This window comes from Panthera uncia, chromosome B4, assembly GCF_023721935.1.
Source record: "Panthera uncia isolate 11264 chromosome B4, Puncia_PCG_1.0, whole genome shotgun sequence".
NCBI lineage: Eukaryota > Metazoa > Chordata > Mammalia > Carnivora > Felidae > Panthera > Panthera uncia.
In genome coordinates this window covers 43,639,618-43,666,493 of record NC_064809.1, presented here as the reverse complement: position 1 = coordinate 43,666,493, position 26,876 = coordinate 43,639,618, and the positions used below count along the sequence as shown (strand labels likewise).

The 26,876-nt window shown below is 40.3% G+C and overlaps 1 protein-coding gene across 1 annotated transcript in view; it reads left to right on the top strand.

Moving 5' to 3' along the window:
• STYK1 (serine/threonine/tyrosine kinase 1) overlaps positions 1–24,585 on the top strand; it is a 45,444-nt gene extending 20,859 nt beyond the window's left edge. The window contains exons 2-10 of the mRNA XM_049627093.1: positions 7,390–7,534; positions 8,208–8,342; positions 10,744–11,010; positions 11,789–11,970; positions 14,545–14,628; positions 17,214–17,422; positions 19,224–19,264; positions 19,871–19,967; positions 22,479–24,585. Of these exons, the coding sequence (XP_049483050.1) occupies positions 7,489–7,534; positions 8,208–8,342; positions 10,744–11,010; positions 11,789–11,970; positions 14,545–14,628; positions 17,214–17,422; positions 19,224–19,264; positions 19,871–19,967; positions 22,479–22,683 (1,266 nt within the window). The 5' untranslated portion in view covers positions 7,390–7,488 and the 3' untranslated portion in view covers positions 22,684–24,585. The remainder of the gene's footprint in view (positions 1–7,389; positions 7,535–8,207; positions 8,343–10,743; positions 11,011–11,788; positions 11,971–14,544; positions 14,629–17,213; positions 17,423–19,223; positions 19,265–19,870; positions 19,968–22,478) is intronic.
• The last annotated feature ends 2,291 nt before the right edge of the window (positions 24,586–26,876 follow it).

The following is a 26,876-nucleotide window of genomic DNA, read 5'->3' as shown; positions in this document are numbered from 1 at the left end:
GGAGCCTGCTTCGGATTCTGTGTCTTCCTCTCTCTGCCCCTCCCCCACTCTCACTCTCTCCCTCTCTCTCAAAAATGAATAAACACTAAAAAAATAAAAATAAAAAAAAAAGAGAACCCTTATTCTGGGCTGGGGAAATTGTTGATTGGTAATCTCGGGAAGAGAAAACAATCAGCAAGATAATGTCTAATTTGGGATATATCATTTCTGGGTTTTTGAGGTTTGCCTGTGGTAGATGGAGAATTATGGAATTGAGAACGTGAAAAACAGAATGATAATTATAATAAAAATAAAATGTATTGAATTTGGGTGACACCTCAAAGGACCTAAAATTAATCTCTGCAGTCATATTAAAAACCTCATGGGGTGGGTAGTGTTACTGCGATTCTTACTTAGATGTTAAGGGGCCTGTCTGTCTTGCAATCACAGTACTCCTCTCCAAAGCAAATTTTTTGGGAGCTTCCAGGATACAAATTAGGCTTCTTCATCTCTACTGGGTTGTACATGTGTTTTAGGAATTCCTGCAGACACGTTAAAATAAGAAGGAAGACTGGGACGCCTGGGTGGCTCAGTCAGGTGAGCATCTGACTTAGGCTCAGGTCATGATCTCACATCGGCCCACATCGGGCTTACTGCTGTCAGCTCAGAGCCCACTTCGGATACTCTGTCCCCCTCTTTCAGTCCCTCCCCCGCTTGCGCTCTCTCAAAAATAAATAAAACATTAAAAAAAAAATAAGGAAGAAAAGCTGGTAACACTCAGTCTCCTTATTACAAGACCTTTGTTGAAATAAGGTCAGGATTCCCAAGCACCATGGGAGCCTCTCTTCTAATGGTTTCAAAGTGCATTTCAAGCCCTGGGTCTCTAGGAAGGTGTGGGAGGGGGAGGATCAGAACAATCACAATCCTTCAGTATCTGAGGAGAACAGGAGGACAAGGGATTCCCTCTGGGTGACCTCCCCTTCTCTCTGCCTCATCCACCCTAGGAGATATCACCCGGCACAAGGCAAGTTGTCTACACTAGTCAAATCCTCTGGATCGAAAGAGGCTCACCTCTCCAGTGTGCCTTTGCCTGTACTCTTTGTCCTCTGGCAAGTGTGCTTCAGGAGGAAGGTGGGGCCTTGGGCGCTGCATGGTGCTCCCAATTCTCAGGCCAGTGCCCTGTCTCCTGGGAGTTCTAGCTCCTTCTGGACCTTCATGCTCACAGTGAGAGATCGCCAGTCCTGGAAACTAGACCCTTTCCCTCAAAAAGGGATTTAGGATGGAGATCAAATCCAGGAAAATGAACAGACAAAGAAAATGATCCAAGATTCCATAATCTGGGGAGTACTGGGGGAAAGTTTCTGATTCTACCTTTATTTTCTGGATACAGTTTGAAGACAGACATGCAGTCATTGTCTGTGGCCCTCTAAGACCTTGGAGCACACACTTAACAGGCAGATTCTCCTCCCCTGTGCTTTCCAAATTCTGTTGCATTTGTTGGTGAAGTTTGGTTTCTGCATTACGGTTTCTATGATTCTTTTGGATTCGGACATAATTTCTTCTTCCATGTGAGTGACAAGTACAGATGTGCAGTAAAGTGGTTTAAGGAATATTGGGTTTGTAATTAAAAGACTAGGGCATGACACCTTGCTGTGGCATTTGCTTGCTGGTTTTTTTTTTGTTTTTGTTTTTGTTTTAACCTGGGCTTATTCAGAATTGAATCTTTTTGAATGTTTTAATGTTTATTCATTTTTGAGAGAGACGGAGACAGAGTGTGCGCGGGGAAGGGGCCGAGAGAGAGGGTGACTCCAGGCTCTGAGAATCAGAAGCAGGCTCCAGGCTCTGAGCTGTCAGTCAGCACAGAGCCCAACGTGGGGCCCAAATTTGTGAACTGCGAGATTATGGCCTGAGCCAAAGTCAGACACTTAATCAGCTGGACCATCCAGGTGCCCCCCAAATTTAACCTTTTCGGACCTCAGTTTCCCTGTTGTGTGAAAGTGCCTAGCGTCACACCTGGCACATTATAGTTGCTCGACATATGTTTATTGGAGCTGAAAATAGGAAGGACGGCTTGCTGTTCAGAATGTTAAAGACTAATTTTGGAATCCTGTAGATAGATCTGAGCAATTCTTTTCGATCTCATTTCCAATTTAACACGTTCATTCCATTAAATGGTGTTTTGTTTTGTTTGTTTTGCTAGGACATCTCATGGATGAGGAAGAAGGGGGAGGGGAAGAGGGGAGTGAGCTGGAAGGCAAACTGCCTCAGTCTGGGGGCTGCTACCTCTGTATGTTTTACTCTCCTCACCCAAAGCCTTTGGGGCCCCTGCCCCAAGGTCCATAGCTATTAATAACTCCCTTACCCAGTATGGCATTCATCTGAGTGGGTGGGTCACTTGTCTTTATAAAAACAACATGACTGGCAGATCCATTTGTGTTGATACACAGGTGGTAAGGTTGAGGGTGGAGGCTGGTGTAACGTTTAACCATATCTTACGGGAATGGGACCAGATGTTATACGGAGATCAGTCAAGTGATTTCTCACAACACTTAGGCAGTCGGAGTACAGGAGAATGTATCTAATTTTTAAAGTTCTGTTTGTACCCATTCATCAACCGATGGACATTTAGGTTCTTTCCATGTTTGGCTATTGTTGAAAGTGCTGCTGTAGACATTGGGGTGCAAGTGTGGTTTATACACACAATGGAATACTACTTGGCAATGAGAAAGAATGAAATCTGGCCTTTTGTAGCAACGTGGATGGAACTGGAGAGTGTTATGTATGCTAAGTGAAATAAGTCAGACAGAGAAAGACAGATACCATATGTTTTCACTCACATGTGCATCCTGAGAAACTTAACAGAAGACCACGGGGGAGGGCAAAGAAAAAAAGTTAGAGAGGGAGGAAGCCAAACCATAAAAGACTCTTAAAAACTGAGAATAAACTGAAGGTTGATGGGGGGTGGGAGGGAGGGAAAAGTGGGTGATGGGCATTGAGGAGGGCACCTGTTGGGATGAGCACTGGGTGTTGTATGGAAACCAAGCTGCCAATAAGTTTCATATTCAAAAAATAAATAAATAAAATAATAATCATAAGCAAATAAAGTTCTATTTGTAGATGTATTTTGGTAAGATGAGTTTCTTCTGGACACCCATGGGTAATTGCTGATCATATCTGGGAGACTATTGTGCTCACTGGACAGAGGTGTGGCTCGTGGGGGTTGCATTATTCTTGGAAATAGAACTGTCTTTGTGTGTAATGAAACAGACAGAGAGGGGACGAGGCGTTATGCTTGCATCATGCCTATGCGTGAGGGTTTGGAGAGTTTACGTTAAATAGTTAGCTTAATTTCAGTTATAGTCATTCGACTCCAGACTCTAATCGTGCGAAGATTTGAGCTGCACTGTACTCCCCATTTCATACTCCTTTGTATCTCTTTCTTCATCGTGCTGTTTCCTCCTCTCGGTTCTCAGTTCAAGAAGGGAGCTACACTTTTCAATACGCCGACAGAAAGAAGCAACTGAGAAGAGAGAAAGTAAAGAATGATAACCACAAGTGAGGAAATAATATTGTTTTAATGAGAGGCCTGCCTGAGGGGATTTGGCATTGTAGATATAGGTATGTGAAAGCTATAGGCAGCCAATGTACGTATGTTCCAGCCACCGAATAGAATGATCAGAATAAACAATTTCACAACTTTTCTAGATCCTTGATTCCAGTGGCTTGAATATAGTAAAACCTAGTGATACATGGTACCAAGGAGAGAACTGTGGGGTAATGTTTTACATGCATGAGGATTTTACAGTCTAGGTAAGGAGAAGAAGCAGTAACCAGTATTATTTTTTTCTTTTTGAAGATTTTTTAAAATTTATTTTGAGAGAGAGAGAGAGAGAGAGTGAGTGAGCAGGGGAGGGACAGAGGGAGAGGCAGAGAGGGAATCTGAGGCAGGCTCCATGCTGCCAGCATGGAGCCCAATGCGGGGCTTGAACTCATGAACTGTGAGATCATGGCCTGAGCCGAAACCAAGAGTTGGACACTTAACTGATTAAGCCACCCAGGCACCCCTTGAAGATTTAATTTTTAAGTAATCTCTACACCCAGCATGAGCCTTGAACTCACAACCCCAAGATTAGGAGTCGCACACTCTACCGACTGAGCCAGCCAGGCGCCCCTATATATTTTTTCTTAACACAGTCAGAAAATGGTCTAGATATAATAGAAGGGGATAGAGTATTCGTCATATTGTACAGAAATGGTCAAGAACATTCTTCTAATACATAGGTTAGAAGCTAACCAATAGGAAAAGTTATCCTAGAAGGTTTGGGCACCAAGGCATGTGTTTTCTCACGTTGACACACTGGGCAGGCAGAGTCGTGTGGTAATTGAATATAAACTGCAGAGAAGAGAGCGATGTAGAGAGGAATATTGTCACTACGGGCAAATATGAGCATCTTCTGATATAAATGCTTTGGTGGGCTCTAAGTGGTAAGGTAAGTGTAGGCTTCCATGCATATGTGGGTAGGTATGGTTGGGTGTGTACACCTTAAAAATTCTAGACTCATGTGGTATGTTCCATAGGTCTCTAGCCAAACTGTAATAATTGGAAAGAGCTTATCATACAAAAACTATCTACTGAGTGGGCCTCACCATAGCCCTATACATTTGTTTCCTTGCTCCAGCATCTGATCACATTGGGCTTCTAGTTGTTAATAAACCTAGCTTCTTTAAAGTATCCATGCACAGGGGCGCCTGGGTGGCTCAGTCGGTCAAGCGGCCGACTTCGGTCGAGATCAGGTCATGATGTCACGGTCTGTGAGTTCGAGCCCCGCGTCGGGCTCTGTGCGGACAGCTCAGAGCCTGAATCCTGTTTTGGATTCTGTGTCTCCCTCTCTCTGACCCTCCCCCGTTCATGCTCCGTCTCTCTCTGTTGCAAAAATAAATAAATGTTAAAAACATTTTTTTTAAAGTATCCATGCGCAAATAAAATTACACACAAATGAACCTTGTTCAGGAAATGTAATAGAAGGTCATATTGTATCCAAATGACCACACTGTGCCCTGTAATAAGTGTGATATGTAGGTGCCAGGGTCTAGGCGTGGATTTGAGTCATTGGGTGCGGGTATGTTTGACCACGTGTCTGTAGTTGAGTCTGGCCCACCATGAGCAGTTCTAAGTGAGGATACATGTGCACACAGGCCTTTACATTTCTTCCTTCACTATGTATTAGTGGGTGTGTGGTTTGGCTTCTGGGCAGAGCTCGCAAGTCGGGGCTGGCTGCTGACTTTTTCTTACTGGTACTGTGGTTAAGAGAGATTATGTTCACAGAACATTCCCCAGAGAGCCAAACTCGTTTAACTGGCTGCTCCCTGGATGAACACAATTACATCTGATAATGCCCTGAAAGGGAAGTAAGAGGAAAGGAAAACAAGAATGAGAATGGCAGTGAGAAATTTTCAAATGGCTTTTGAATTCACCTGACTGAGCCAGTGTTTTATTATTTAAGATCTCCTTCTCCACCTTCTCGAGGCTCTCTGATTCTGGCCCCATCCCAGGGCTTTTCCTTCCATGGGGTCTTGTGGAATTGTGGAAACGTTCTCAACCACCTTTCACCTTGCCTTTTTGGCTTATAACCAAATGAGATGGATGTTGCTATCTTATAATTCATTGAGTGCATAGATCCCTTTTTAGGTACAAGCCCACAGATAAGCAGGTGCCTCTCCTCTGTGCTATTTTCTTCCTGGCTACTCCTCTGTTTGCACGGGCTTTTGTCAACAAACCACACACCTGTCTTTCTTCTGGGTGGTAAGAAAACTGTTTAACTCTCATCTCCCCATAAAGAAGAGTGAAAAGGGGGTGTGGCTGGAACTGGAAGGTCTCTTTGTATGTGTTTCCAGCACTAAGTGACTCTGCCTCCATAAGTCACATTGTGGTTATTAGGACCAACAATAAAGCACAACAGACAATGTAGTAAAAGACCACCTAATATGGTGAATAGCACATATGTACAATATAGTATAATATTATATAAGCTACAGCTCTGATTCATAAAGTTTTACCTCGTTATCAAATCACTGCAAAACTAGATCATAAACTTAGGATCACCTAGACAGTGAAAAAAAAACCACCACTGTTTTTTTTCCAGGTCAGTCAGCATTGACTAGAACCAGGGAAGACTCTTGTTTACCAAGGGCAAAATAAGGTTTGTAGATGGATATGAAAGAGTGGTAACCACCAGTTCTCTTCAGAAAGAAAGAACCAAGTTTTTGGAGGTGTAATTTCAAATATATGCTGATGATATAGAATTAAAAGTGATGTACATAAAGCATCTGTGGCCCAATAAGCAAGAAACTAAGAACTACCGTTTACTTGGAGGAGAATTGGGACTGGGATAAATGGAGAATGACGGGGTGGGAGAAAGATATTTATGGTATATCAGTTTACCTTATTTCATATATATATATATGATATAAAATATATATATATATATAAATATATATATATATAATATACCTTATTACCTTATTATTTTATATAAAATAAAGGTAAAAATATATAAATATAAAATATAAATTAAGGTAAATTATAAAATAAAATAAGGTAATATAAAATATAAAATAAGGTAAAATACCTTATTATTTTCTATATACATATATATGTATATATATAGTTTTAGAAAGAGAAAGAAGATGGCTTGGTTGCAATAATCCCTTTAATCTATCTACTTGTTAGAATGAATGCCTGTGTCTGTCTATATATAAAGGGCAGGGGAAGGTCCAATTAAAAAATAAGTAATACCCAGAAAAAAATTAAACCTGCTTAGGATTTTTAAAAAAATGTTTATTTATTTATTTTGAGAGAGAGAGAAAGAGAGAGTGGGGGGGGGGAGAGAGAGAGAGAGAGAGAAGAGAAGAGAAGAGAAGAGAATCCCAAGCAGGCTCTGCACTGTCAGCACAGAGCCTAATGTAGGGCTCCATCCCACAAACTGTGAGATCATGACCTGAGCCAAAATCAAGAGTTGGATGCTTAACCAACTGAGCCACCCAGGCACCCCGAACCTGCTTAGGATCATAGGGCAGGTAAATCATTCCCATATTGCCTGTGGACCACAATTGCTCAGACAGGTACTATGGACTCAAACATTGGAGCAGCGGTCTTGGGTAGAAGGGAAGCCTTTGAAATAATTTGAGAAATAATGGCATAAAAGGATGAAGCCAGATCAGGGCTATACTTCCTCTATAATAGAAAAAAGGGAAAATGCCAGGAAAAAATAAAGTTCTTCACACTTGAGTATCAGGCAGATGGATAAGATGAATAGATGACTCAGAAAGTTCCAGGTAGTCATGTACTTAATACCTAATGATCTATAGAGGTGTCTTAAAACTCTCTATGCTCCATTTAATGTTTTTTAGAACAACTCAGTCCTTGGGAATTCTTCTCAGTGGTGCCCTGTGCATTCTCTGAGGGCCAAGCATAGAAGTGGACAGCTGTGTGGCTGAGATGAGAGGGTCATGGCACGAATGCTATTGGAATGCAGTCTCAGTGACAAGCTGTGTGGTAAGGACAAACACCGCAGATGCCTATCTTCTGATTCTAGGATGACAGAGACTAAGGTCTGAACAGATTCTAGAAGGAGGATGAGATGACTTCTACTAGAAATGAAGACGGTGTTGATAAAGGAATGGGCACACAGGAGGTCATTTTCTTTTTTATTTAATGCTTATTTATTTATTTTGAAAGAGAGAGAGAGAGAGAGTGCTCAAGCTGGGGAGGGGCAGAGAGAGAGGGAGAGAGAGAATCCCAAGCAGGCTCTGCACTGTCAGCACACAGCCTGATGCAGGGCTCAGTCCCATGAATCATGAGATCATGGCCTGAGCCAGAATCAAGATTCAGATACTTAACTGATTGAGCCACCCAAGTGCCCAGGTCATTGTCTTTGAAGAGGGGGGCAAGTGCCAGAGATCCAGATGTTGCATCCTTAACCCCAGCAGGAAAAATGGAAGATGAGGCACAGAGCACACTTGATAGGCTGAGAAGCAGGGACACTGGGGTCTCTGATTAGAGAGCTGCTCCCTGTAGTGGTTCCACTGTATGCAAGTAGAGGGGAAGAAGGAAGAGATGATCATTTCATGTATGAGGAGCTGAGAACGGGTGGATAGGGGAAGTTGAGTGAATATCAGATTGGGGTTCTTTTTCAATCTCTTCTTTTCCTGCTTGATTTCCTACCCAGTTGTCCGGGAGCAGCAGTATGAGATCATCATCATCCCAACCATTCTGGTGGGCACTTTCCTCATCCTTCTTGCGGTCATCCTGTGGCTTTTTATCAGAGGGCAAAGAGCTCAACAACAATCTCCTGGACTCCGAGGTAAAACTCAAAGTGGGGCTGGGGAGAGGCTCAGGGAAGATGGAGATTACAGAAAATAAGACCCAAGTGTCAGTGAGCCCACGTCTATAAGGTGAGGTCCCCACTGTGGGAGAGGAGGTCTGGGGCCCCTCTTGTGGAGTTGAATGGAGGTGAGCTCTTCTCTAGGAAGTCATGAGTAGCAACTCAGTATGTGCTTGGTAGTTGAAACTACAATAGGCAAGAGAAACCTCATGTGGCCTGTTTCTGTCTTCTTTTCCTACTGCACTATCAACTATTTGGCCATGTGAGTGTCTACATATTGGGAAGGAAGATTAGTAGGTAAAGCCCAAGGCCTTGTTACCAGCCTTGAAGGATGACATTTTACTATGTAATACATCCCAGCCCTGCTCTGTGCTCCTGGACTATGTGATGAAGAGGGGTAGCCTTCATAGCTGTCTCTGAAGTGTTAAGTAGGAGATGATGTCCTGTCCTGAAGCATATAATGCGAGAGATTTAGCTCACATGAAACTAAGGGTGAAAAGAAGGAAAAAAATTCCTGACAGTGATCAGAAACTGTATAGTGGCTGGTCCTCAATCCCTCTCTACATTTTATCCCCACTGTCTTTGAATTCACTTACAGAAAAACTTCTCAAAGGAGTTGTCTAAACTCATTCTGATGACTTCTACTTGTCACATTCTCCGAAGCTTTTATCCCCACCACTCTGCCAAAACAATTATTTCCAAGATCACCACTGACAGCTATATTGAGTCCTCATCGTGGCCTGTCAAAAGCATTTGACACAGTTTTGTACCTCTTCCTTCTCGAAACACTTCATTTTTCCTTTTAAATCTACAGTCACTTCCTAAACGATCTCCTTTTCAGTCTTATGGATTCAAACACTTTCTCTGATCTGAGTCTAGTCCCCCTTGAACTCCAGATTCCTATGTGAAACCACCCATTTTGTAGTTTGGATCCAATGCACATCTTTGTAATATGCCCAGAACAAAGGCCCTGCAATTCCCTCACAAATGTTCTCCCCCAATCGTCTTTTCTACTAGTAAATGGCAAGCCCTGTCTTCTATGTGTTCAGTCTAAAATCTTGAAGATTTCCTTGACTCGTCTCTCTCTTGCATTCCATGTCCAATCCTTTAGCAAATCCTGTCAACTCTATCTTCAGGATAAACCGAGGCAGCTCTCACCTCTCGTAGATCCTTGTAATGCACGCCTAACTGGATTCTCTACTACCACTATCCCTTTATGGTCTGTTCTCCACAGGACAGCAGAATTATTCTTTTAAGGCCTAAGTCAGTCCTGGCCATTCTCTCCTTGAAACAAAATAGAATGTTTTTTCTTTTTAGAATTAGAAAAGCCAAAATTCTTTCAATGACTTTCCATGACTTGGGCACTCTCTGGCCTTGTCTCATATAATTCTCCAGTTATCCCATATGGTTCCAGCTGTACTAACTTCATTTCTCTTCCTTAAATATATTAGGCATGCTTCTTTCCTGATGCCTTTGCTCTTACTGTTCCCTCTGTCTAGAATATCCTTCCCAATACAAGTATGGTTTGCTCTTTAGTTGCTTCCAGGCGTTTCTTAAATGTCATCTTATCAGAAATCCCTTTCCTGACCTTCAAATGTAAAATAGCATCATTGGTGTTTCTGACTTTGCTATTTTCCTTCATAACACTCATCACCTGGTTTGTTATTATCTGCTTCCTTTCTCCTACCATTAGAGGGTAATCATAAGAATCTGGACTTTGCCTATTCGCAACACCTAGAACAATGCCTGGCACACAACATGTGATATTTGTCGAATAGATGGAATGAATGAATGGAGATTTAATGAGAAGAATGAATTTCTCGTTTCCAATGGAGAAAAGTTGACTAAGAAAAGGGGAAAATACCAGAAGATTTTTTTTTGACTGAGGCTATAGGAAATATGCAATACTTAACTTTGGGAACATCTTAAGGGAGGAAGAATAACCATGGCTTGGAGTTGAGGAGTTATCCATACCGTCCTCTCCACCTTTAAAAGCCATTTGATCGACTTAATCAATAGCCCCTACTGGTAGCTACCACTACCTTTAAGTACCTGGAGGTAGAGTACCTATTCAGGAACTTCCTTAATTGTCTCCATGCTATACTTATACTGAACTATAATCCCAAGAGAGACAGAAAGGAAATGTCATTGCCACTTTCCAGAGATCCATCTTGAGTTGTCTTAGAAGTAATGGGGTTATTATAAATATTCTAGAAAGGTTGGTATTGATGCTGGTTCACAGAGAAGACTCAGAAGTTATCCTCACATTGGGCAGAGAGAAAATTGCCAAAGGGACTTCCTTGCCGGTTTGTTCCAGGTTCTGTCCTCCTGGAGTCCCTGGGGTAGGGAACCGGTGGTTGGTATCATCTTTTCGTTCTAGGCATTGCCCCTGTGCCTCCATCTAGGGGCTTAAGCTTGGAGGCAGCAGGTCATGGAGGAAGCGTGTTTGTGCCACTTAAAGAGACATCGGTGGAAAGCCTCCTACAAACCATGACTCATGCTCTGGCTAAGCTGCAAGTGCCCCGGGAGCAATTCTGTGATTCTCTGGAGCAGATCCACAGTGGTAGTTATGGAGCCATCTATCGAACCAAGATGTACACTGGGGACCCTGCTAAGCCAAAGAGTGTTGTCATCAAGGCTTTGAAAGGTAAAAGGAGAAGTGTTTGACTTCCTTTCCCCTTTTTCACGTTTCCACTGCGAGCCCTCAACAGTGAATGCTGACAAGCTTGCCGACATGAAGACTAATCAACAGATAGCTGGGATCACCATTGTGTGCAGGATAAGAAGGGAAGAGGAAGTGAAAACTTGAGGCCGAAATGTTTTCTTTAGGGACCTTCCCTAGCTCAAGCTTGCTTATTGAGGCTGCTAGAAGTCAGTTTTTCATATGGATATTACTTGCATGAGGATTTTGAAGTTGTTCCTTCTTTTTCTGCACTATCACTTTCCCTAATACTGTCTTCTTCCCTTCCTTCTTCCTCCCTCCCTCCTTTCCTTCCTCCTCCCTCCCTCCCTCCCTTCCTTCCTTCCTTCCTTCCTTCCTTCTTTTCTTCCTCCCTCCCTCTTTCCCCTTTTTTTTTCTTTCATATGGGCCAGTAATAGGGGCTAGATACAACAGAACAAGGATAGGATAAGCAAGAATACTAATCAAAAGGCCTAGGCAGTGATCATATTTGAATGTGAACACTTGTCTATTTAGGCAAATGAAAGCCTATCCAGTTCTAAAACCTATGATTCTATGTTAGCTTTGACAAAAAAGCAGTGACATTGAGGATTATCTTCTAATTAGTTCCCTTTCTATTTACTTTTTGTCTATACTTACTCTCCTTTGGAGCTTTGCCATCTGAGGTTGCTTCCTCCCTCATACCTCCCATTTTATTGGTAATGTTCTGATTACTCACTTCCCATCGCTCTCCTGTCCTCCACAGAACCAGTTGGGCTCTATGAGGTGCAGGATTTCTTAGGGCGAATCCAATTCTATCAGTACTTGGGGAAGCACAAGAACCTGGTACAGCTGGAAGGCTGCTGCACAGAAGGGCTGCCACTCTATATGGTGTTGGAGGATGTGGCCCAAGGAGACCTGCTCAGCTTTCTCTGGACCTGCCGGCGGGTAAGCGGTAGCGTAGAGGTGTTAGGAAGGAAAGGCTTGACCTGGCTGATTAGCTGTTCACATGTCAATTAGCCTGGCAAATGATGAAGCAGAGAGACATTATAGTAACATAACAGAATGACTGAGTATCACCATCCAATAGAACTTTTTATGATGATAGAAATGTTCTATATCTGCTCTGTCCAAAATGGTAGCCATTAATCACATGCGGCTATGGAGCACTTGCAATGTGGCTGATGTGACTGAGAAACTGAATTGCTAATTTTATTTAATTTTAAATAATAAACTTTTAAATAGCCACATGTGGCTAATGGCTACCAGATTGGGCAGTGCAGATTAGAATATGAACTCTACGCTTTGCATCGTACTAGCTGTGTGACTTTGGGCAGGCCACCTCTCTGAGCCTGAATTTTCTGAATCTGTAAAATGGGGATAAAAATAAATTATTATGAAAATTAACAGAAATTATGCATGTAAAAACCCTTGTTAGTACTGCTTGTAATTTTGTTGCTGTTAGTCTTAAGTGTGTCTTCTATTCCGTAACAGTGCTCTAGTGTGCCAGGGTGGATGAGGCGAAATCAGCTTGAAAGTTTTTGTACTTTAAATTCTTATTAAAAAAAATTTAAGTGTTCAGAAATTTCCAGACTAAAATGCAAGTTCTTTTCCTTACAATTTTCCTACTTCTCTATATATTCGTCTTTCTGAAGTGCTGCATTTTCCTAGTTAGTTCCTCACTTACCAATGGACAAGTTCAATATTAATCAAGCCTCCTCAATAGACTGATTATTTTACTACTAATTGTGTATGATAAAGGGACCCTGTTTTCATCCAACGAGGTACAAACAGGATGATGTGCAAGTCTTTAGGCGTTTAAATCTTTTTAAGAGGTTATCCATCTGTAACTTGTTCTCTGCTCTAACCTCACTAGCTTCTATTTTCAAAACAATTATGCTTCTCTATTTTAGACCATTGGAACATGCTTTCCTCATTACACCAAACTTCTCCCTTCTCTTTTTTGTATAGTCATTGTCCACTCATCCTTCAGATCTTTTCTTGTCGCCATCATGTGCTATTTTCCATGACTTTCATGGTGCATATATTTATACATGATTATTTGATTATGATTCACACGTGTTTGTCACATTGTAAGATCCGGAAGGCAGCAGGTATGTTTATTTTGCTCCCTCTTGTGTTCTGAGGTCCTAAGATGGAACATGGCACATATTAGGCGTTCAATGATGATGTGTTGGATTAATGTGCTTAATTATCACTCTCTCTGACACACACACACACACACACACACACACACACACACACTATCCCAGGAAAATTGTTGCTTTATCCAGGGGATAGTCTTATATATATTTGTCTTTCTTACCTGCTATTCTATTCTTCTTTCATTCTGTGATTCATCTACATTCTGTATTGTTTTTCCAGGCCAGTAAATCATTGTACTTCTCTGCATATCTGAGAATCTCTGATATTAGCCTCTCCTTGAATCTTAGTCCCTATGTTTTTGTATCTTTTCTTTTGCCTTGATACTTGCATTTAAGAACTCTGCTTATTAAATTCAACACCCCGAAAATAAATAATCCAGTAAGAAATGGGCGGAAGACAGACATTTTTCCAAAGACATACTAATGGCTAACAGACACATGAAAAGATGCTCAACACCACTCATCAACAGGAAAATACAAATAAAAGAAGCCCATGAGATACCACCTCATGCCTGTCAGAATGACTAAAATTAACAACACAGGAAACAACAGATGTTGGCAAGGATGTGGAGAAAGGGGAACTCTCTTACACTGTTGGTGGGAATGCAAACTGATGCAGCCACTCTGGAAAACAGTGTGGAGGTTCCTCAAAAAGTTAAAAATAGAACTACCCTACAATCCAGCCATTGCACTACTAGGTATTTACCCAAAGGATACAAAAATACTGATTCAAAGGGGCATATGCACCCCAATGTTTAGAGTAGCACTATCAACAATAGCCAAACTACGGAGAGAGCCCAAATGTCCATTGACTGGTGAATGGATAAAGAAGATGTGGTGTGTACAAAGAAATATTACTCAGCCATCAAAAGGAATGAAATCTTGCCATTTGCAATGATGTGGATGGAGCTTGAGCATATTATGCTAAGTGAAATAAGTCAGTTGGAGAAAGACAAATACCATATGATTTCACTCATATGTGGAATTTAAGAAACAAAACAGATGAACATAGGGGAAGGGGGAAAAAAGAGAGGGAAGCAAATCATAAAAGCTTCTTAACTATAGAGAACAAACTGAGGGTTGCTGCGGTGGGGCGGTGGGGGGGGGGACGATGGGCTTGATGGGTGATGGGTATTAAGGAGGGCACTTGTGATGAGCACTGATGTAATATGTGGATGATGAATCACTGAATTCTGTACCTGAAACCAATATTGCCCTATATGTTAACCAACTAGACTTTAAATTAAAACTTAAAAAAAGAGAATATCTCTGTGTCTCTCTCTCTCTCTCTCTCTTTTTTTTTTTTCAAATCTGTTCATGTCATTCTGATATAATGCTTTTATCTTTGTCTCTTTAGGATGTGATGACCATGGATGGCCTTCTCTATGATCTCACAGAAAAACAAGTATATCACATCGGAAGGCAGGTCCTCCAGGCTTTGGTAAGGCTGGGCAAAATGACCACAGATAGTATGGATGTTTCTTGTTAGCCTGGTGTTTGAAATCATATTTCTAATATTTATATTTCCAAATGGGGTATACATTATAGAGAAAATCAAATGGAAGTTAGGGGGCAGAAACCTAAGCACTGATAAATTGTTTTCACTTCTTTCTTTATGAAATTATTTAGATAATATACTACAAGATGGTAATTCTGGGAAGAAAGTAGTCAACTTAGGGTTTGTAGAAGGAACAGGACAGGTTTTAAAAGGTTTCTCAGTCTTGGGGCACCTGGGTAGCTCAGTTGGTTGAACGTCCTACTTTGGCTCAGGTCGTGATCTCGCGGTTGGTGGGTCTGAGCCCCGCATCGGGTTCTGTGCTGACAGCTCAGAGCCTGGAGATGGTTTGGGATTCTGTGTGTGTGTGTGTCTCTCTCTGCCCCTCCCCCGCTCATGCTCTGTCTCTGTGTCTCAAAAATAAAATAGACATTACAAGGGTTTCTCAATCTTAAAGGTCAAAACTCAGGGCCAAGAGTTAGATGCTTTATATTCTTACTTTCTCATATATACTAACATGAAGAGATATAAAATGGCAAATAATGAGCAAGTTGGGAGGAGACACAGGAAGAGAAACCAAATGGGTGAAAGGCTGCAGAGCCACAAGGAAGTGTACAATTTTGTACCTGAAAAACAAGAAAGACTAGTTCAGGACACGTTTGGTTGGAGACTTGTTTTGATACCAAATGTGAGAGGAAATATATAAACTTCAAAAAGAACAAGGAATAGTGGGAGAGAAGATATCAGAAGGGACAACAGTGAGATCATTCCTTCGTTTTAAACCAACTTAGATAAAGAGGTAAGAGAAAGCAAGATTTAAGAGAAAAAAAAATGTACCTTTGTCAGGATTAACCAGGAAATTTAGATGACAATTTCTATGAAGTTATTTAGATAATAGCGTTTAACATTAGCATTTGGTATAGAAAATCAGCATCTGTGAGGCTACTTGTTTAAGTGTTTGGTATATCTTGCCCCCTCGAGATGTGAAATGTACCAGGGATATAAATGGAATCTGGGAAAGCTTAGAAAAGAAGGAGTGAGGTGCGAAAGAGCAGTAGTATATATGTATAAATGAATATTGTCTACAGTGTTTGGAAGGCCTAATTGGTATGTCCCCTTGATAAAGTCTGGGTGTCAGAATACAGCCTACCTTGTATTCTGAGCCACAACTGTGGTGGTGCCCCACGGGGATGCGTTGACCAGGTTACCAGGTTCAAGATTACCAGTTACAAGGCAATATCATACTATCTTTTTTCTTAATTTTAACAACCACAAAGTCACGACATTCTTTAATTCTTTAATAATTTCTTTGCTCTAAAACTTTGCCTCACGGGGACAGAAAACTGCCAGTCACTGGTTCCTTCATCATCAAGGACTGGAAATGACCATCTTACCCTCTTTTTTTTTTTTTTTTTTTTTTTTTAAATGTCATTCTTGTTTAGCAGTCATGGACCTCAATCTCTAGCTCTTTGGTCATGTATAGATTTTCAGCTTCTTATCCCTTGAATAGCCTGATGTTGGGGGGAAAGGATTGCAGCAAATCAGCATCATCCAGATGCAATAGTTTTTAAATGCTTTGTTGGCTGTGCTAGAATCATTGTGACACTTCATAAAAATAAAGATTACCAGGTTCCTCTTCCTAGATTTTGGTTAAGTACAGCTGGTGTGGAAAGTGTGTGTTTTTCAAAAGCTCTCAGGCAATTAATTCTTTTTTTTTTTTTTTTTTTTTTAACGTTTATTTATTTTTGAGACAGAGCATGAACGGGGAGGGTCAGAGAGAGGGAGACACAGAATCCGAAGCAGGCTCCAGGCTCTGAGCTGTCAGCACAGAGCCTGACGCGGGGCTTGAACTCACAAACCTCGAGATCATGACCTGAGCCGAAGTTGGCCGCTTAACCAACTGAGCCACCCAGGCGCCCCTCAGGCAATTAATTCTTATCTGCAGCCTGGCTTGAGAATTATTAGTAGAATTTGTGGTACTTCCTATGAATTAGAATACCTCGTTCTGGTTACTACCACTCAAAACGGTGTGGCTTTACGTAATCATTTAGATTTATCGCAAAGATATTTCCCTAACTCACCTTAGTTATTTTAGGGACAAAATGAGATGATATAAAGCTCTGTGTAAATTCATTAGTATGGCACTCAATTTCACTGTGTATATATTACCTTGTTTGGGTGATTGCTGCTAGAAACTTGAAACCGGCTTCCTTTTCTGATAGCTAGCTGGGTCCTATCTGAGAGGAATGTAAAATCAGGCAGGAGTCAGAGCTTGACTCAGAGCGGGTGATCATACTTTCCAAACCTTATTAAAGCTATCCAGATTATTTGTTCAGTTTGGTAATCCTAAACACAGTGCAAAAATGTGCGATTCATTAGAGTGCCTTGGAAGTGATATGTCGTTATCAATGAGGCTTGTTCAGAGTTGAAAATGTCCTTGTCTTTTTGAGGATTCCTAGGACTGTTTCTCCTTGTCTGTGACTCGAGCCATGACCTCAGACAGCTGATCCGTCTTTATCTTATGCTGACAGGAATTTCTCCAGGATAAGCATCTGTTCCATGGGGATGTGGCAGCCAGGAATATCCTGATCCAATGTGATCTTACTGCTAAGCTCTGTGGATTGGGCCTGGCTTATGAAGTCCATGCCCGAGGGGCCATCCCAGCTACTTACCCCATACCTCTCAAGTGGCTCGCCCCAGAACGGCTTCTGCTGAGACCAGCTGGCATCAGAGGAGATGTGTACGGTTTGTTCCTGCCCTTTGGACTTCTTCCCTTCTTTTTTCTTTATTTATTTTGGGGAGATAGAGAGAGAGAGAGATTGAGCGTGATGGGGTGAGGGGCAGAGAGAGAGGGAGAGAGAATCCCAAGCGGGCTCCCTGCTGTCAGTGCAGAGCCTGATGCAGGGCTTGATCTCTCTAACCGTGAGATCATGACCGGAGCTGAAATCAAGTCAGAGCCACCCAGGTGTCCCAGACTTCTTCCCTTCTTGACCTAGGTGTCCTCCAGTCCCTGACCATGACTGTGTCTATTGTCAGTTATGTCTACATGTGAAATCTCTATTTAGAAGTCAGACAGACTCTCAAGGGGAAATGTGTGTTTTGTGACAGAGCTCATATTGGGCATTTGGCTACAGTCCTTTTTAGTGTCTTTTTAAGTATGACTCCTGTATTAGATTAGCAGCCATAATTAGGAAAGAGAAAAGAAAAATGAAAAGATTATTCATACCAATATCCAAGGATTTAATCTAGTAGAGTCCCCTTTATCTGAAGGAGGTAGGTCCACTTAATCAAAAGCTGTTAAACTAGTAATTATTAAAATAAAAAGAAATATACATACTTCAAATAATTTATTTTGGCTTAAAACATATAAATATGTATGTATTGATTGGTCTTTTAGGGGAGGGCCAAGGCTTTTTCTATGAGGATGGACCTCCTAAATGAAGTTATACATTGTATTTCTTGTGTAAAAGCATTCATAATACATTATTTTTGAGTTTTTGCGTGCGATGATTCTGAGTGAGAAATTTGAAAAAAATTGTGAAGCAATTTGACTGCAGACATTGATTATTATTTTTTCCAATTTTCTACTGTTGGCTCTCCCACACAATTGGACAACACTTTCTTTTTAGCAGCTTATTTTTATAGAATACTTTCAAAGCATCCAACCTAGTTTTCAGGAGCTAATGCATTTTTTTTTGCATTGATATTTAATTCATTACATAATTACATTGATACATATGATGGCGTAAACAGTATTGTAAAGAATCATGATTGGTTTTTGGTAACCAGATAATTCAGCAGCTTGGAGAAGCACAGAGAGGTAATATAGAATATCTTACTAGCCTGAATGTTGTGAGCAGCAGAAAAAATTTAGAACATCAGTTAATATGGTGAGTCAATCAAAAGACTTCCACTGCGGTTTCACTCACATCTGCTTTTCAGTAGGGGTCTGGGAGTAATAAGTTTAACTGGGAAATATTGCTTGTTTAATGATGATGTTATAGAATAGTGAAATATACATCTCTCAAATCATATTGCTCTGGCAAATATCTATTCCCATTATGTGTAACGCTTGCTCTGTTAATGTGTTTCCTAGGTTTGGGCAGTTAGAGCTATTGAGGAAATAGTAGATAAATGATTAAAGCCTCACTGGGATTTGTGCTAAGAATAAAGGTTAGAATTTCAGCAGGAAGAAATGGAAAGGATGAAAAGGATGCACAGTGTCATTTCTTTTTGTTTGCGTAGATGTGTTTGTGTGTTTCCATAAATATACACACAGTGTAGCAAATAATAATAAACATCCATTAATGTGAAATGTAGAAGAAAGGAGACATAAAGCCAGTCCACAAAGAGATTAGACTTGAAGGGGATTGAGCAGCAGTGCTTTCTAATTACGTTGCTTATGTTATCAGACACCCTTAATTTCCCCTTCATTGTCTTCTTTATAGGGTTCTTATTTGAAGACCTCTGAGAGTTGAAATGAGCTCTCTTTAGGAAAGGCAGAAATAGAAACTAAGTAAATGGCTTTGTTTCTTTCACAGCTGGTCCTTTGGGATCCTGCTTTATGAGATGGTGACTCTAGGTAAGGAGGGTCCCTAAAGTAGTATGTACCTGGATGCAAATATCCAAGTATGTTTATTTGAGTGGGGGGTGACATATTCTATGAGGAGAGGTTTCCCTACAATCTCAGGTTTTAACTGGGCTGACATGAAATCCCCCTCATCCTTTTAGCTTTTTTTTTTTTTTTGCTTTCTTTTCCTTAACACTTCACCAATTCCAAAGCATATCTTAAAGTCCAAAGAATAATTCCAAGGGTGATTTTGTATAAACATAAATGTATTGTCCTGAGATGTATTAATCCATTTGATTGAGAAAATGCAGTATTTTCCCGTGCTTGGGGAGTAGAGGGCACGTCTCATTTCTCACTTTGCTTTGTTACTTTTGTAAAGACTCAACATTATCCTAAATTTTCAGGTTTTTTCCTCCCAAACACCTTTTCTACCCCCCAGACTCTCTAAGCTGTGTCCTTACTTGATCACCAGGAAACACTTATATTGTCTCTGGTATTTTCCCCTTGGCTCCACCTTTTGCAGGCAATTAGCCCCGGTGCATGAAGAGTCATGTTATAGTTGGTATTCTAGAGGACCTAAGGTTCCCTTGCTGCTCTCCTTTTTTTCCATGCCAACAGGGGCACCGCCATATCCTGAAGTTCCTCCAACCAGCATCCTGCAGCATCTCCAAAGAAGGAAAATTATGAAGAAACCAAGTAGTTGCACGCATACCATGTAAGTGGCTTTTAGGACCTACTCTCCTCTCATTACAATGCCTTTTTGATCCCCATCGATCTTGCCCTTCTAAAGTGGCTCAGATGATCCCTATCTGTCCTTTATGTGCTAATATACAGCCTTAGACATACCTATGCGGTAAAATACATCTGCTCATATGTCATATATATTTACATATGTGTATATGTGTGTGTATATCTGTGTACACACACACACAATGTTGAAGCAACTACTGAGAACTATATGAGGGTTCTAAGTAGAGAAAGTTTAGCTCTTTCAGAACCTTCTAAAATAGGTAAGGAGGGGACCAAATCCAACGCAAATATAGTAGTGTTTTGTCTGTCTAAATGTCAGTATCAGTCAGAGACTGCCAGCCTCAGCTCTAATATGGCTGCCATAAAATCCATTCCCCTAGTTACTCACTGGCTCTCATTAGCATTTAACTTTTAAAAACTATGGACTATCTATTTTTTTCCAATTCTGATCAAATTAGAAGTCAACCAGAAGAAGGAGGGTAGGAAGAAATTAGAAAGATGGGAGGAATAGCCAATAATGTCAGCAGAAAGGGACAGCTGGTGAGCCAATGCAGAGGCAGAAAATGGAAAAATTAAAAATTACACACAGAGTTTCAAAACCAATGAAGTACAAAAAGGGCTTGTTAAAGAATATAAGGAAAGGTTAAAATATTTATAAGAAGTCAGGGGAGAATATATTAATATACATTTCTTATAAAATTATTGGTATTTATAAATTTTTCAGCGTTGAAAGGGTAAATTTCCATCACCTGAGTTTCACATCAATGAACAGTGACTGTATCAAGCAGATTATAAGTGTTAAATATCATAACTATATATATATGTATACACACACACACACACATACACACTCACACACATGCATATATATATAGTATAATAATACTGCTTGGATACACTGGAATGATTGTTGAAAACTTTCTTGTTGACTTTTTTAATGTGTAAAAAGCTGTCTTTATATTGGCGGGGGGAGACACTGAACCAATAAAGTATCTGATCTTCAAGAATTTAGTATTGGGATGAGGAGATATCTAAAAGCAATATGAAAATCAACATAAAATGGGAGGCCATATAAAAGAATGATGAAAAGTTCAGACTCAGGTCATAGAGTCAAAAAGACACATGTTCACTCCTAGTCCTGCTACTTTACTGAACATTGTTGACTTTTCTTGAAATACGTATAATGATAATCCTACCTCAATGTTATTGTGAGGCTAAAATAAAACAATGCATGTTAAGTTCCACTACCATGCCTTATAAAATAAGTAAGTTCTTGCTAAATGTTATCAGTGTTATTAAATTGGCATCTTTTACACTGTACGACAGTGAGGAGTGTGGGAGACGCAGTGTGGGCTGAGGTTTTTAAGGGAAGGTTGAACAGAAGAATTGAGACCTAAAACAAACCTGCAGGAAATGATGACCATAGAGGGTATTCGAGGAATTGGGCATAGCACCAGCAAAGACAGAGTTGGGTGTTAAAAACCACATCTAAGGCATTGCAAGACACTGACTTAGCTGGAGGAGAGGGTTCAGTTAGGCAAGGTCTCTGAGGCAGAGAAGCTAGCAGGGAGGATGTCAGCTTTACATGGGAGCCACTGTAGGTTCTTGAGAGGGATGAGACATGAAAAAAGTGTCTGATAACAGACATTATTCATTCTTTGTAAACTGGGCTGAAGAGAAGACAGCTTAAGGTGGTAAGTACTTTTATCTAGATTAAGGCAATTTCCTGGAGAAGCTAAATAATAAAAGAGGGAAATGGCCTGGGTTAATGAAAGGAAATATCTAATTAGCTAGATTACTCAAAATAATATGAATCATATTATTCTTCTTATTGTATTCTTCTTCTTCTATTTCTTATTTTCCTGGCTTAGTGTAGCTTTTACTGGGAGACACCCTATAGCCATGGCCTGTCATGCTACAAGTCAGTAACATCTAAAGATGAGAAACACTTAACTTGTGAGAGTTTTTGGTAATAGAATGAAAACAACTGCTTTGTCATACCGATTCCAGTTTGAGAAATCCTCAGTCATTCCTACTATAATTTTTTTTTTTTTTGGAGTTTACTTATTTATTTTGAGAGAGCAAGCAGGGGAGGGGCAGAGAGAGAGGGAGAAAGAGAGAGAATCCCAAGCAGGCTCCGCATGGTCAGCGTGGAGCCTGATGCAGGGCTCCAACCCACGAACCGCAAGATCATGACCTGAGCGGAAACCCAAGAGTCAGACGCTTAACCGACTGAGCCCCCCAGATGCCCCCAGTCATTCCTATTATAAAAAGGGCCCTGATGAGAAGATGATGTTAAGAGATTTAGTATTAGGAAAAGAAAGGAATATTATTCCCTGGGAAGAATATGAGAGGACAATGAGAAGTAGATTAAAGAATCGCGGGGTGGTGGTTGTTGTTAAGTTTTACTGGAAGAGATGTGTTCCTCAAATATTTGCCTTGTCAAGGAAGTTGGTTTCTCTTGCTCCCCTTTCAGGTACAATCTTATGAAGTCTTGCTGGCGCTGGAGTGAGGAGAGCCGCCCTTCACTCAAAGAGCTACACTCACGCCTCGAAACTGCCGCCCGATCTGCCAATGACAAGGCTGTGTTGCAAGTGCCCGAGCTGGTGGTGCCTGAGCTGTATGCAGCTGTCGCAGGTATCAGCCTGGAGAGCCTCTCCTACAGCTACAGCATCCTTTGAAGATCCTCGGGCACGAAACATTGACGGGTGATCACATCCTATTGGAAAGAACTCCTCCAAGGACAGAAAACGGCTTTCTAGCGGGGCATAAAGGGAGAAATAGGACCTTCCCCTACACATTTCCCTGGATACCTGAAGTGATGAGAGATGAGGCTCTCTACACCGTCTACCATGGAGACTGAGGAGTACAGTTTCATCTCTGCTGTCTCAGTCCTGAAGATCCAGGGTAGACTGTGGTGGATAGTAGTGTTGCAAAGAAGGGCTTGGAAATCTCCAGTGTTTGTCTGGCATTGCACTCATAAGCTGGCCCTCCCACCATAGGCTGGTTTCCTCTTGAAGCATACCTTTACCTAACTTATTACAGGGCCCAGAGAAGTTGCAGTCAGCTGAGGGAATAGAAAGCTGACAAAGAAGTTGATGAGAAAGAGAATTAAAAGGAGTATAGATGTGGACCAAGGTCATCCTTCAAAGAGGTGGTGGAGGAAGGAGATAAAGTTCTTCAATCCTGGTCCATCCTTGCGGGACTGGAGGAGGACCAGGAAGGAAAACTTCTGAGCTTCCCTTTGGGTACAGATAGGAGAAAGATGGTCTCCTTTTATCTACTTATGAGATAAGTGAACTCTGCTGGAAATACTTTTAACTAGAAGCTGGAGGGGTCCTTTCATGATTAAGAACATTCAACATCTATTGTTCATCAGACTAGCTTCCTGGTCCCCATAAGACTAGGGAAACTGAGCCTAGAGAGTCCATTAGGCTGACAATGAATATACAGTTGACCCTTGAACAATATAGGTTTGAAATGTGTGGGTTCCCTTACACATGGATTTTTTTTCTTGATAAATGCAGTGCAATACTGTAAATGTATTTTCTCTTCCTTATGATTTTAACATTTTCTTTTTTCTAGTTTATTTATTGTAAGATTACAGTATATAATACATAGAACATACGAAATATGTGTTGATTGACCGTTTATGTTTTTGGTAAGGCTTCTGGTCAACTGTAGGCTATTACTAGTTAAGTTTTGGAGTCCAAAGTTATATACAGATTTTTGACTGTGCAGGTGTCGGCGCACTTAATCCCTGTGTTGTTCAAGGGTCACCTGTACTATGTACTTAAAAAGTAGGAAATGTGAATGCTTAGTAGTCCAGAAGGTCTTTAAAAGGGTTAGAAAACTATGTCATCTGAGACAGAAGGATGGTAGTTTCTGCTTTTCAATCATTCACTGATGTACTGTGAAACTTCATTAAATTAATATTTATTGGGTAAAAATAGGATTTTCTAGTAGATAGCTGCCCAAATCTCTATAATAGGGAGCATGAAAGTAAATAAATGGAAATTAATGTCAACAGAAAAATTCAAGAGATAATCTACATTGCCAGAACACTGATTCCTCACGTGTAAATGGGGATAATACCTACCTCACAGGGTTGTTGTGAGGACTGAATGAGAATATATATATTTGGACAATATTTGGCACATATGTGCTCAATAAATGGTAGTTTCGTTATTTTTTCCCTTCCTACTCATATCTATTTCATTTAAAATCTGCTGTAGCCAAAAGGAGAACCTCAGTCTGCCAGTAACACTACAAGGCAGGACATGCTTAAAGGTGGTATGATACAGGGACGCCTGGGTGGCTTAGCTGGTTAAGCGTCCGACTTCAGCTCAGGTCGTGATCTTACGGTTTGTGGGTTCGGGTCCCGCATTGGCCTCCGTGCTGACAGCTCAGAGCCTGGAGCCTGCTTCAGATTCTGTGTCTCCCTCTTTCTCTCCCCCTCCCTTGCTCACACTCGGTCTCTCTCTGTCTTTCAAATAAATAAGTAAATGTTAAAAACATTTTTTTAAACAAGTCTCACATGACTAAAATAATGAGGTCATCGTTTTTGTGTGAGCTTCTGGATGATGATAGTAGCCTCCTACTGTTTAAAAATACTGAAAATATCATGATGATGACAATTTATCTGAACAAGTTATCTGTGATTTTAAAGAATATTCTGGGTGCTCTGGAGGGACATCTAAGGCTGCCATAGGAAACATAGCTGGCAGCTGAAAATTTTGTAGAAGTTGGAATCCTGATGGAGTCACGATGAGTCATTCAACTGAATAATGATTCTTGCATCTGTAGGAATACCACAATGATTCCTCAGGATTTAAATGGGTGTTAAGCTGCAATAGGGAGAAGGGAGATAGAGTGGCTTGGCACAAAATGATAAAGTCCTATGGAATCTCGTTGTTTCTTGCCTGTTCACATAAGTCAGATTTACAAAATACTTATGTATTTATTCAAATGTTTTTAAAAAGGTGTTAGGGCCAACTGTGCCAGGCATTGTTCTAGATGTTGGATAAAACAGAGGGCTTTTGATTACAGTCTGGAAAGAGACTGTATGTATATATTTGTGTAGGTATAATTATAAATTATGGTTAAGCGCTATGAGGAAAAAGTATAGGATAGTAGAATGAGATATAAAATGAGGGCGTCCCTGAAGAGATGGTATTTAGACCCAGACAAAAAGTGAGGAGAGGAACCATCCAGGAGAGGGACTATATGTGTGAAAACTCTGGGGCAAGGAAAAAAAAAAGCATAATTTATTTGAGGAACTGCAAATAGGCAAGTGGATGGGGACATACTGAAGTTAGGAGAAAAGTGGTGCATAATTAATGGGAGAGCTGCTCTTTCATACTGCATGTTAAAATATGTTCTGGTAGGAGGGAAATCAGCAATCAGATGATTGCTATTTAAAATTTGACCCATAATTTTATTTGTTTTTCCGGATACAGGTTTGGAAAACTGGATTCAGTAATTGTTCATTCTAAGAAAACTGGGTCTTTTCCTCACTTGGCCAGGCTCTTTCCAAAAGGAGGATTATATTTCTGGCATTTCGACTGGTCAGACAGTCATCGTATTTCCGAGCTAATGAATGGAAAAGAGAATTAAAATATCTACCATTCAATTATGTTGAATCTGGGATAGCCTTTGTATTATTGTTTTGATTCCCTCCTTCCCTTGATCCCGTTTTCCCAATTTATGCTTTATTGTTCAAAACAGCTTCTAACACAGCCAGGAACTGAGCAAACATCCACCTGGATACAGTGTCGAATTCAAAGTTGAAAATGTGGTTTAACTTAGAATAGTCTGAAACAGTAGTTTCAAATCATGCTTAGGCAGAACACTAGTGTTTTTCACGGTAGATTTAGGTATTTTATTATTAAAATGGAATAATTTCTTCACCATTTTTAAAGAAAAAGTAAGCTAATGGACAGAATCCTCTTAATCTTAACCTTTATATAATAATTTTTATTAAATTTTTGCTTTACCATATCTCATTTGAACAAATAAATAGGGCAAATACAATGGAAAACTGGGGATTTTTAAGTATAGCTTAATTTAGAGACTGTTTTTACTTGTTTTGAAAATAAGGGTTAGCGGTCGTGCTTTGTGTTAGAAGCATATAATATTGTCATACACTGGAAAAAATTATTAGTTTGAATGATGGAATTAAATATATCATCATGTCATAATAATGTAGCAATAGTGTTCACCATATATGAACATATCTGAGAAACAATGATGTGAAAATTTTGGTATTTCTGCAGGATAGTGTTTCTCTTACTAAAAAAGCAATACCACTGAGTGATTAAAATGACATTATGTTAAAATTCCATAGAGAAGGTATTATAGAAGAGAGAAGAGAAAGGTGGGTGGATGGAATAAAGGTTGAAATAGACCATCTCATTCTGACAGTAAAAAAAAAAAACTTTAAATTACCTTAGACTGCTGTTTTAGATTATATAATATTCTTGATTTATTACTCTGGTCCATTTAATGGAAGGAGATAGTCCTGGAAGCTTTTGTTCTGTAAATACAAAAGTAAACTATTCAAAAGCTACTGATTATGAAAAGAAAAGAAAGGAAAGGAAGAGAAGAGAAAAGAGAGGAGAAGAGAGGAGAGCAGACGAGAGGAAAAGAAAGAAAAGGACAACAAAAAACCTGTCCTCTCTAGTGTTTATCTCACGAAATTCATAACATATTTCTGAAAATTATAAGTAGGAATAACTTGATAATTTTAAATAGTGAGGCAAAAGGCAAAAGAAGTGTGAGGATAAACCAGATTTGAGAGACCAAAAAAAGAAAGAGTTTTAGATGCAGGGAAAATCAGAACGTTTAAAAAAGACTAAATTAACACTTAAGAAAT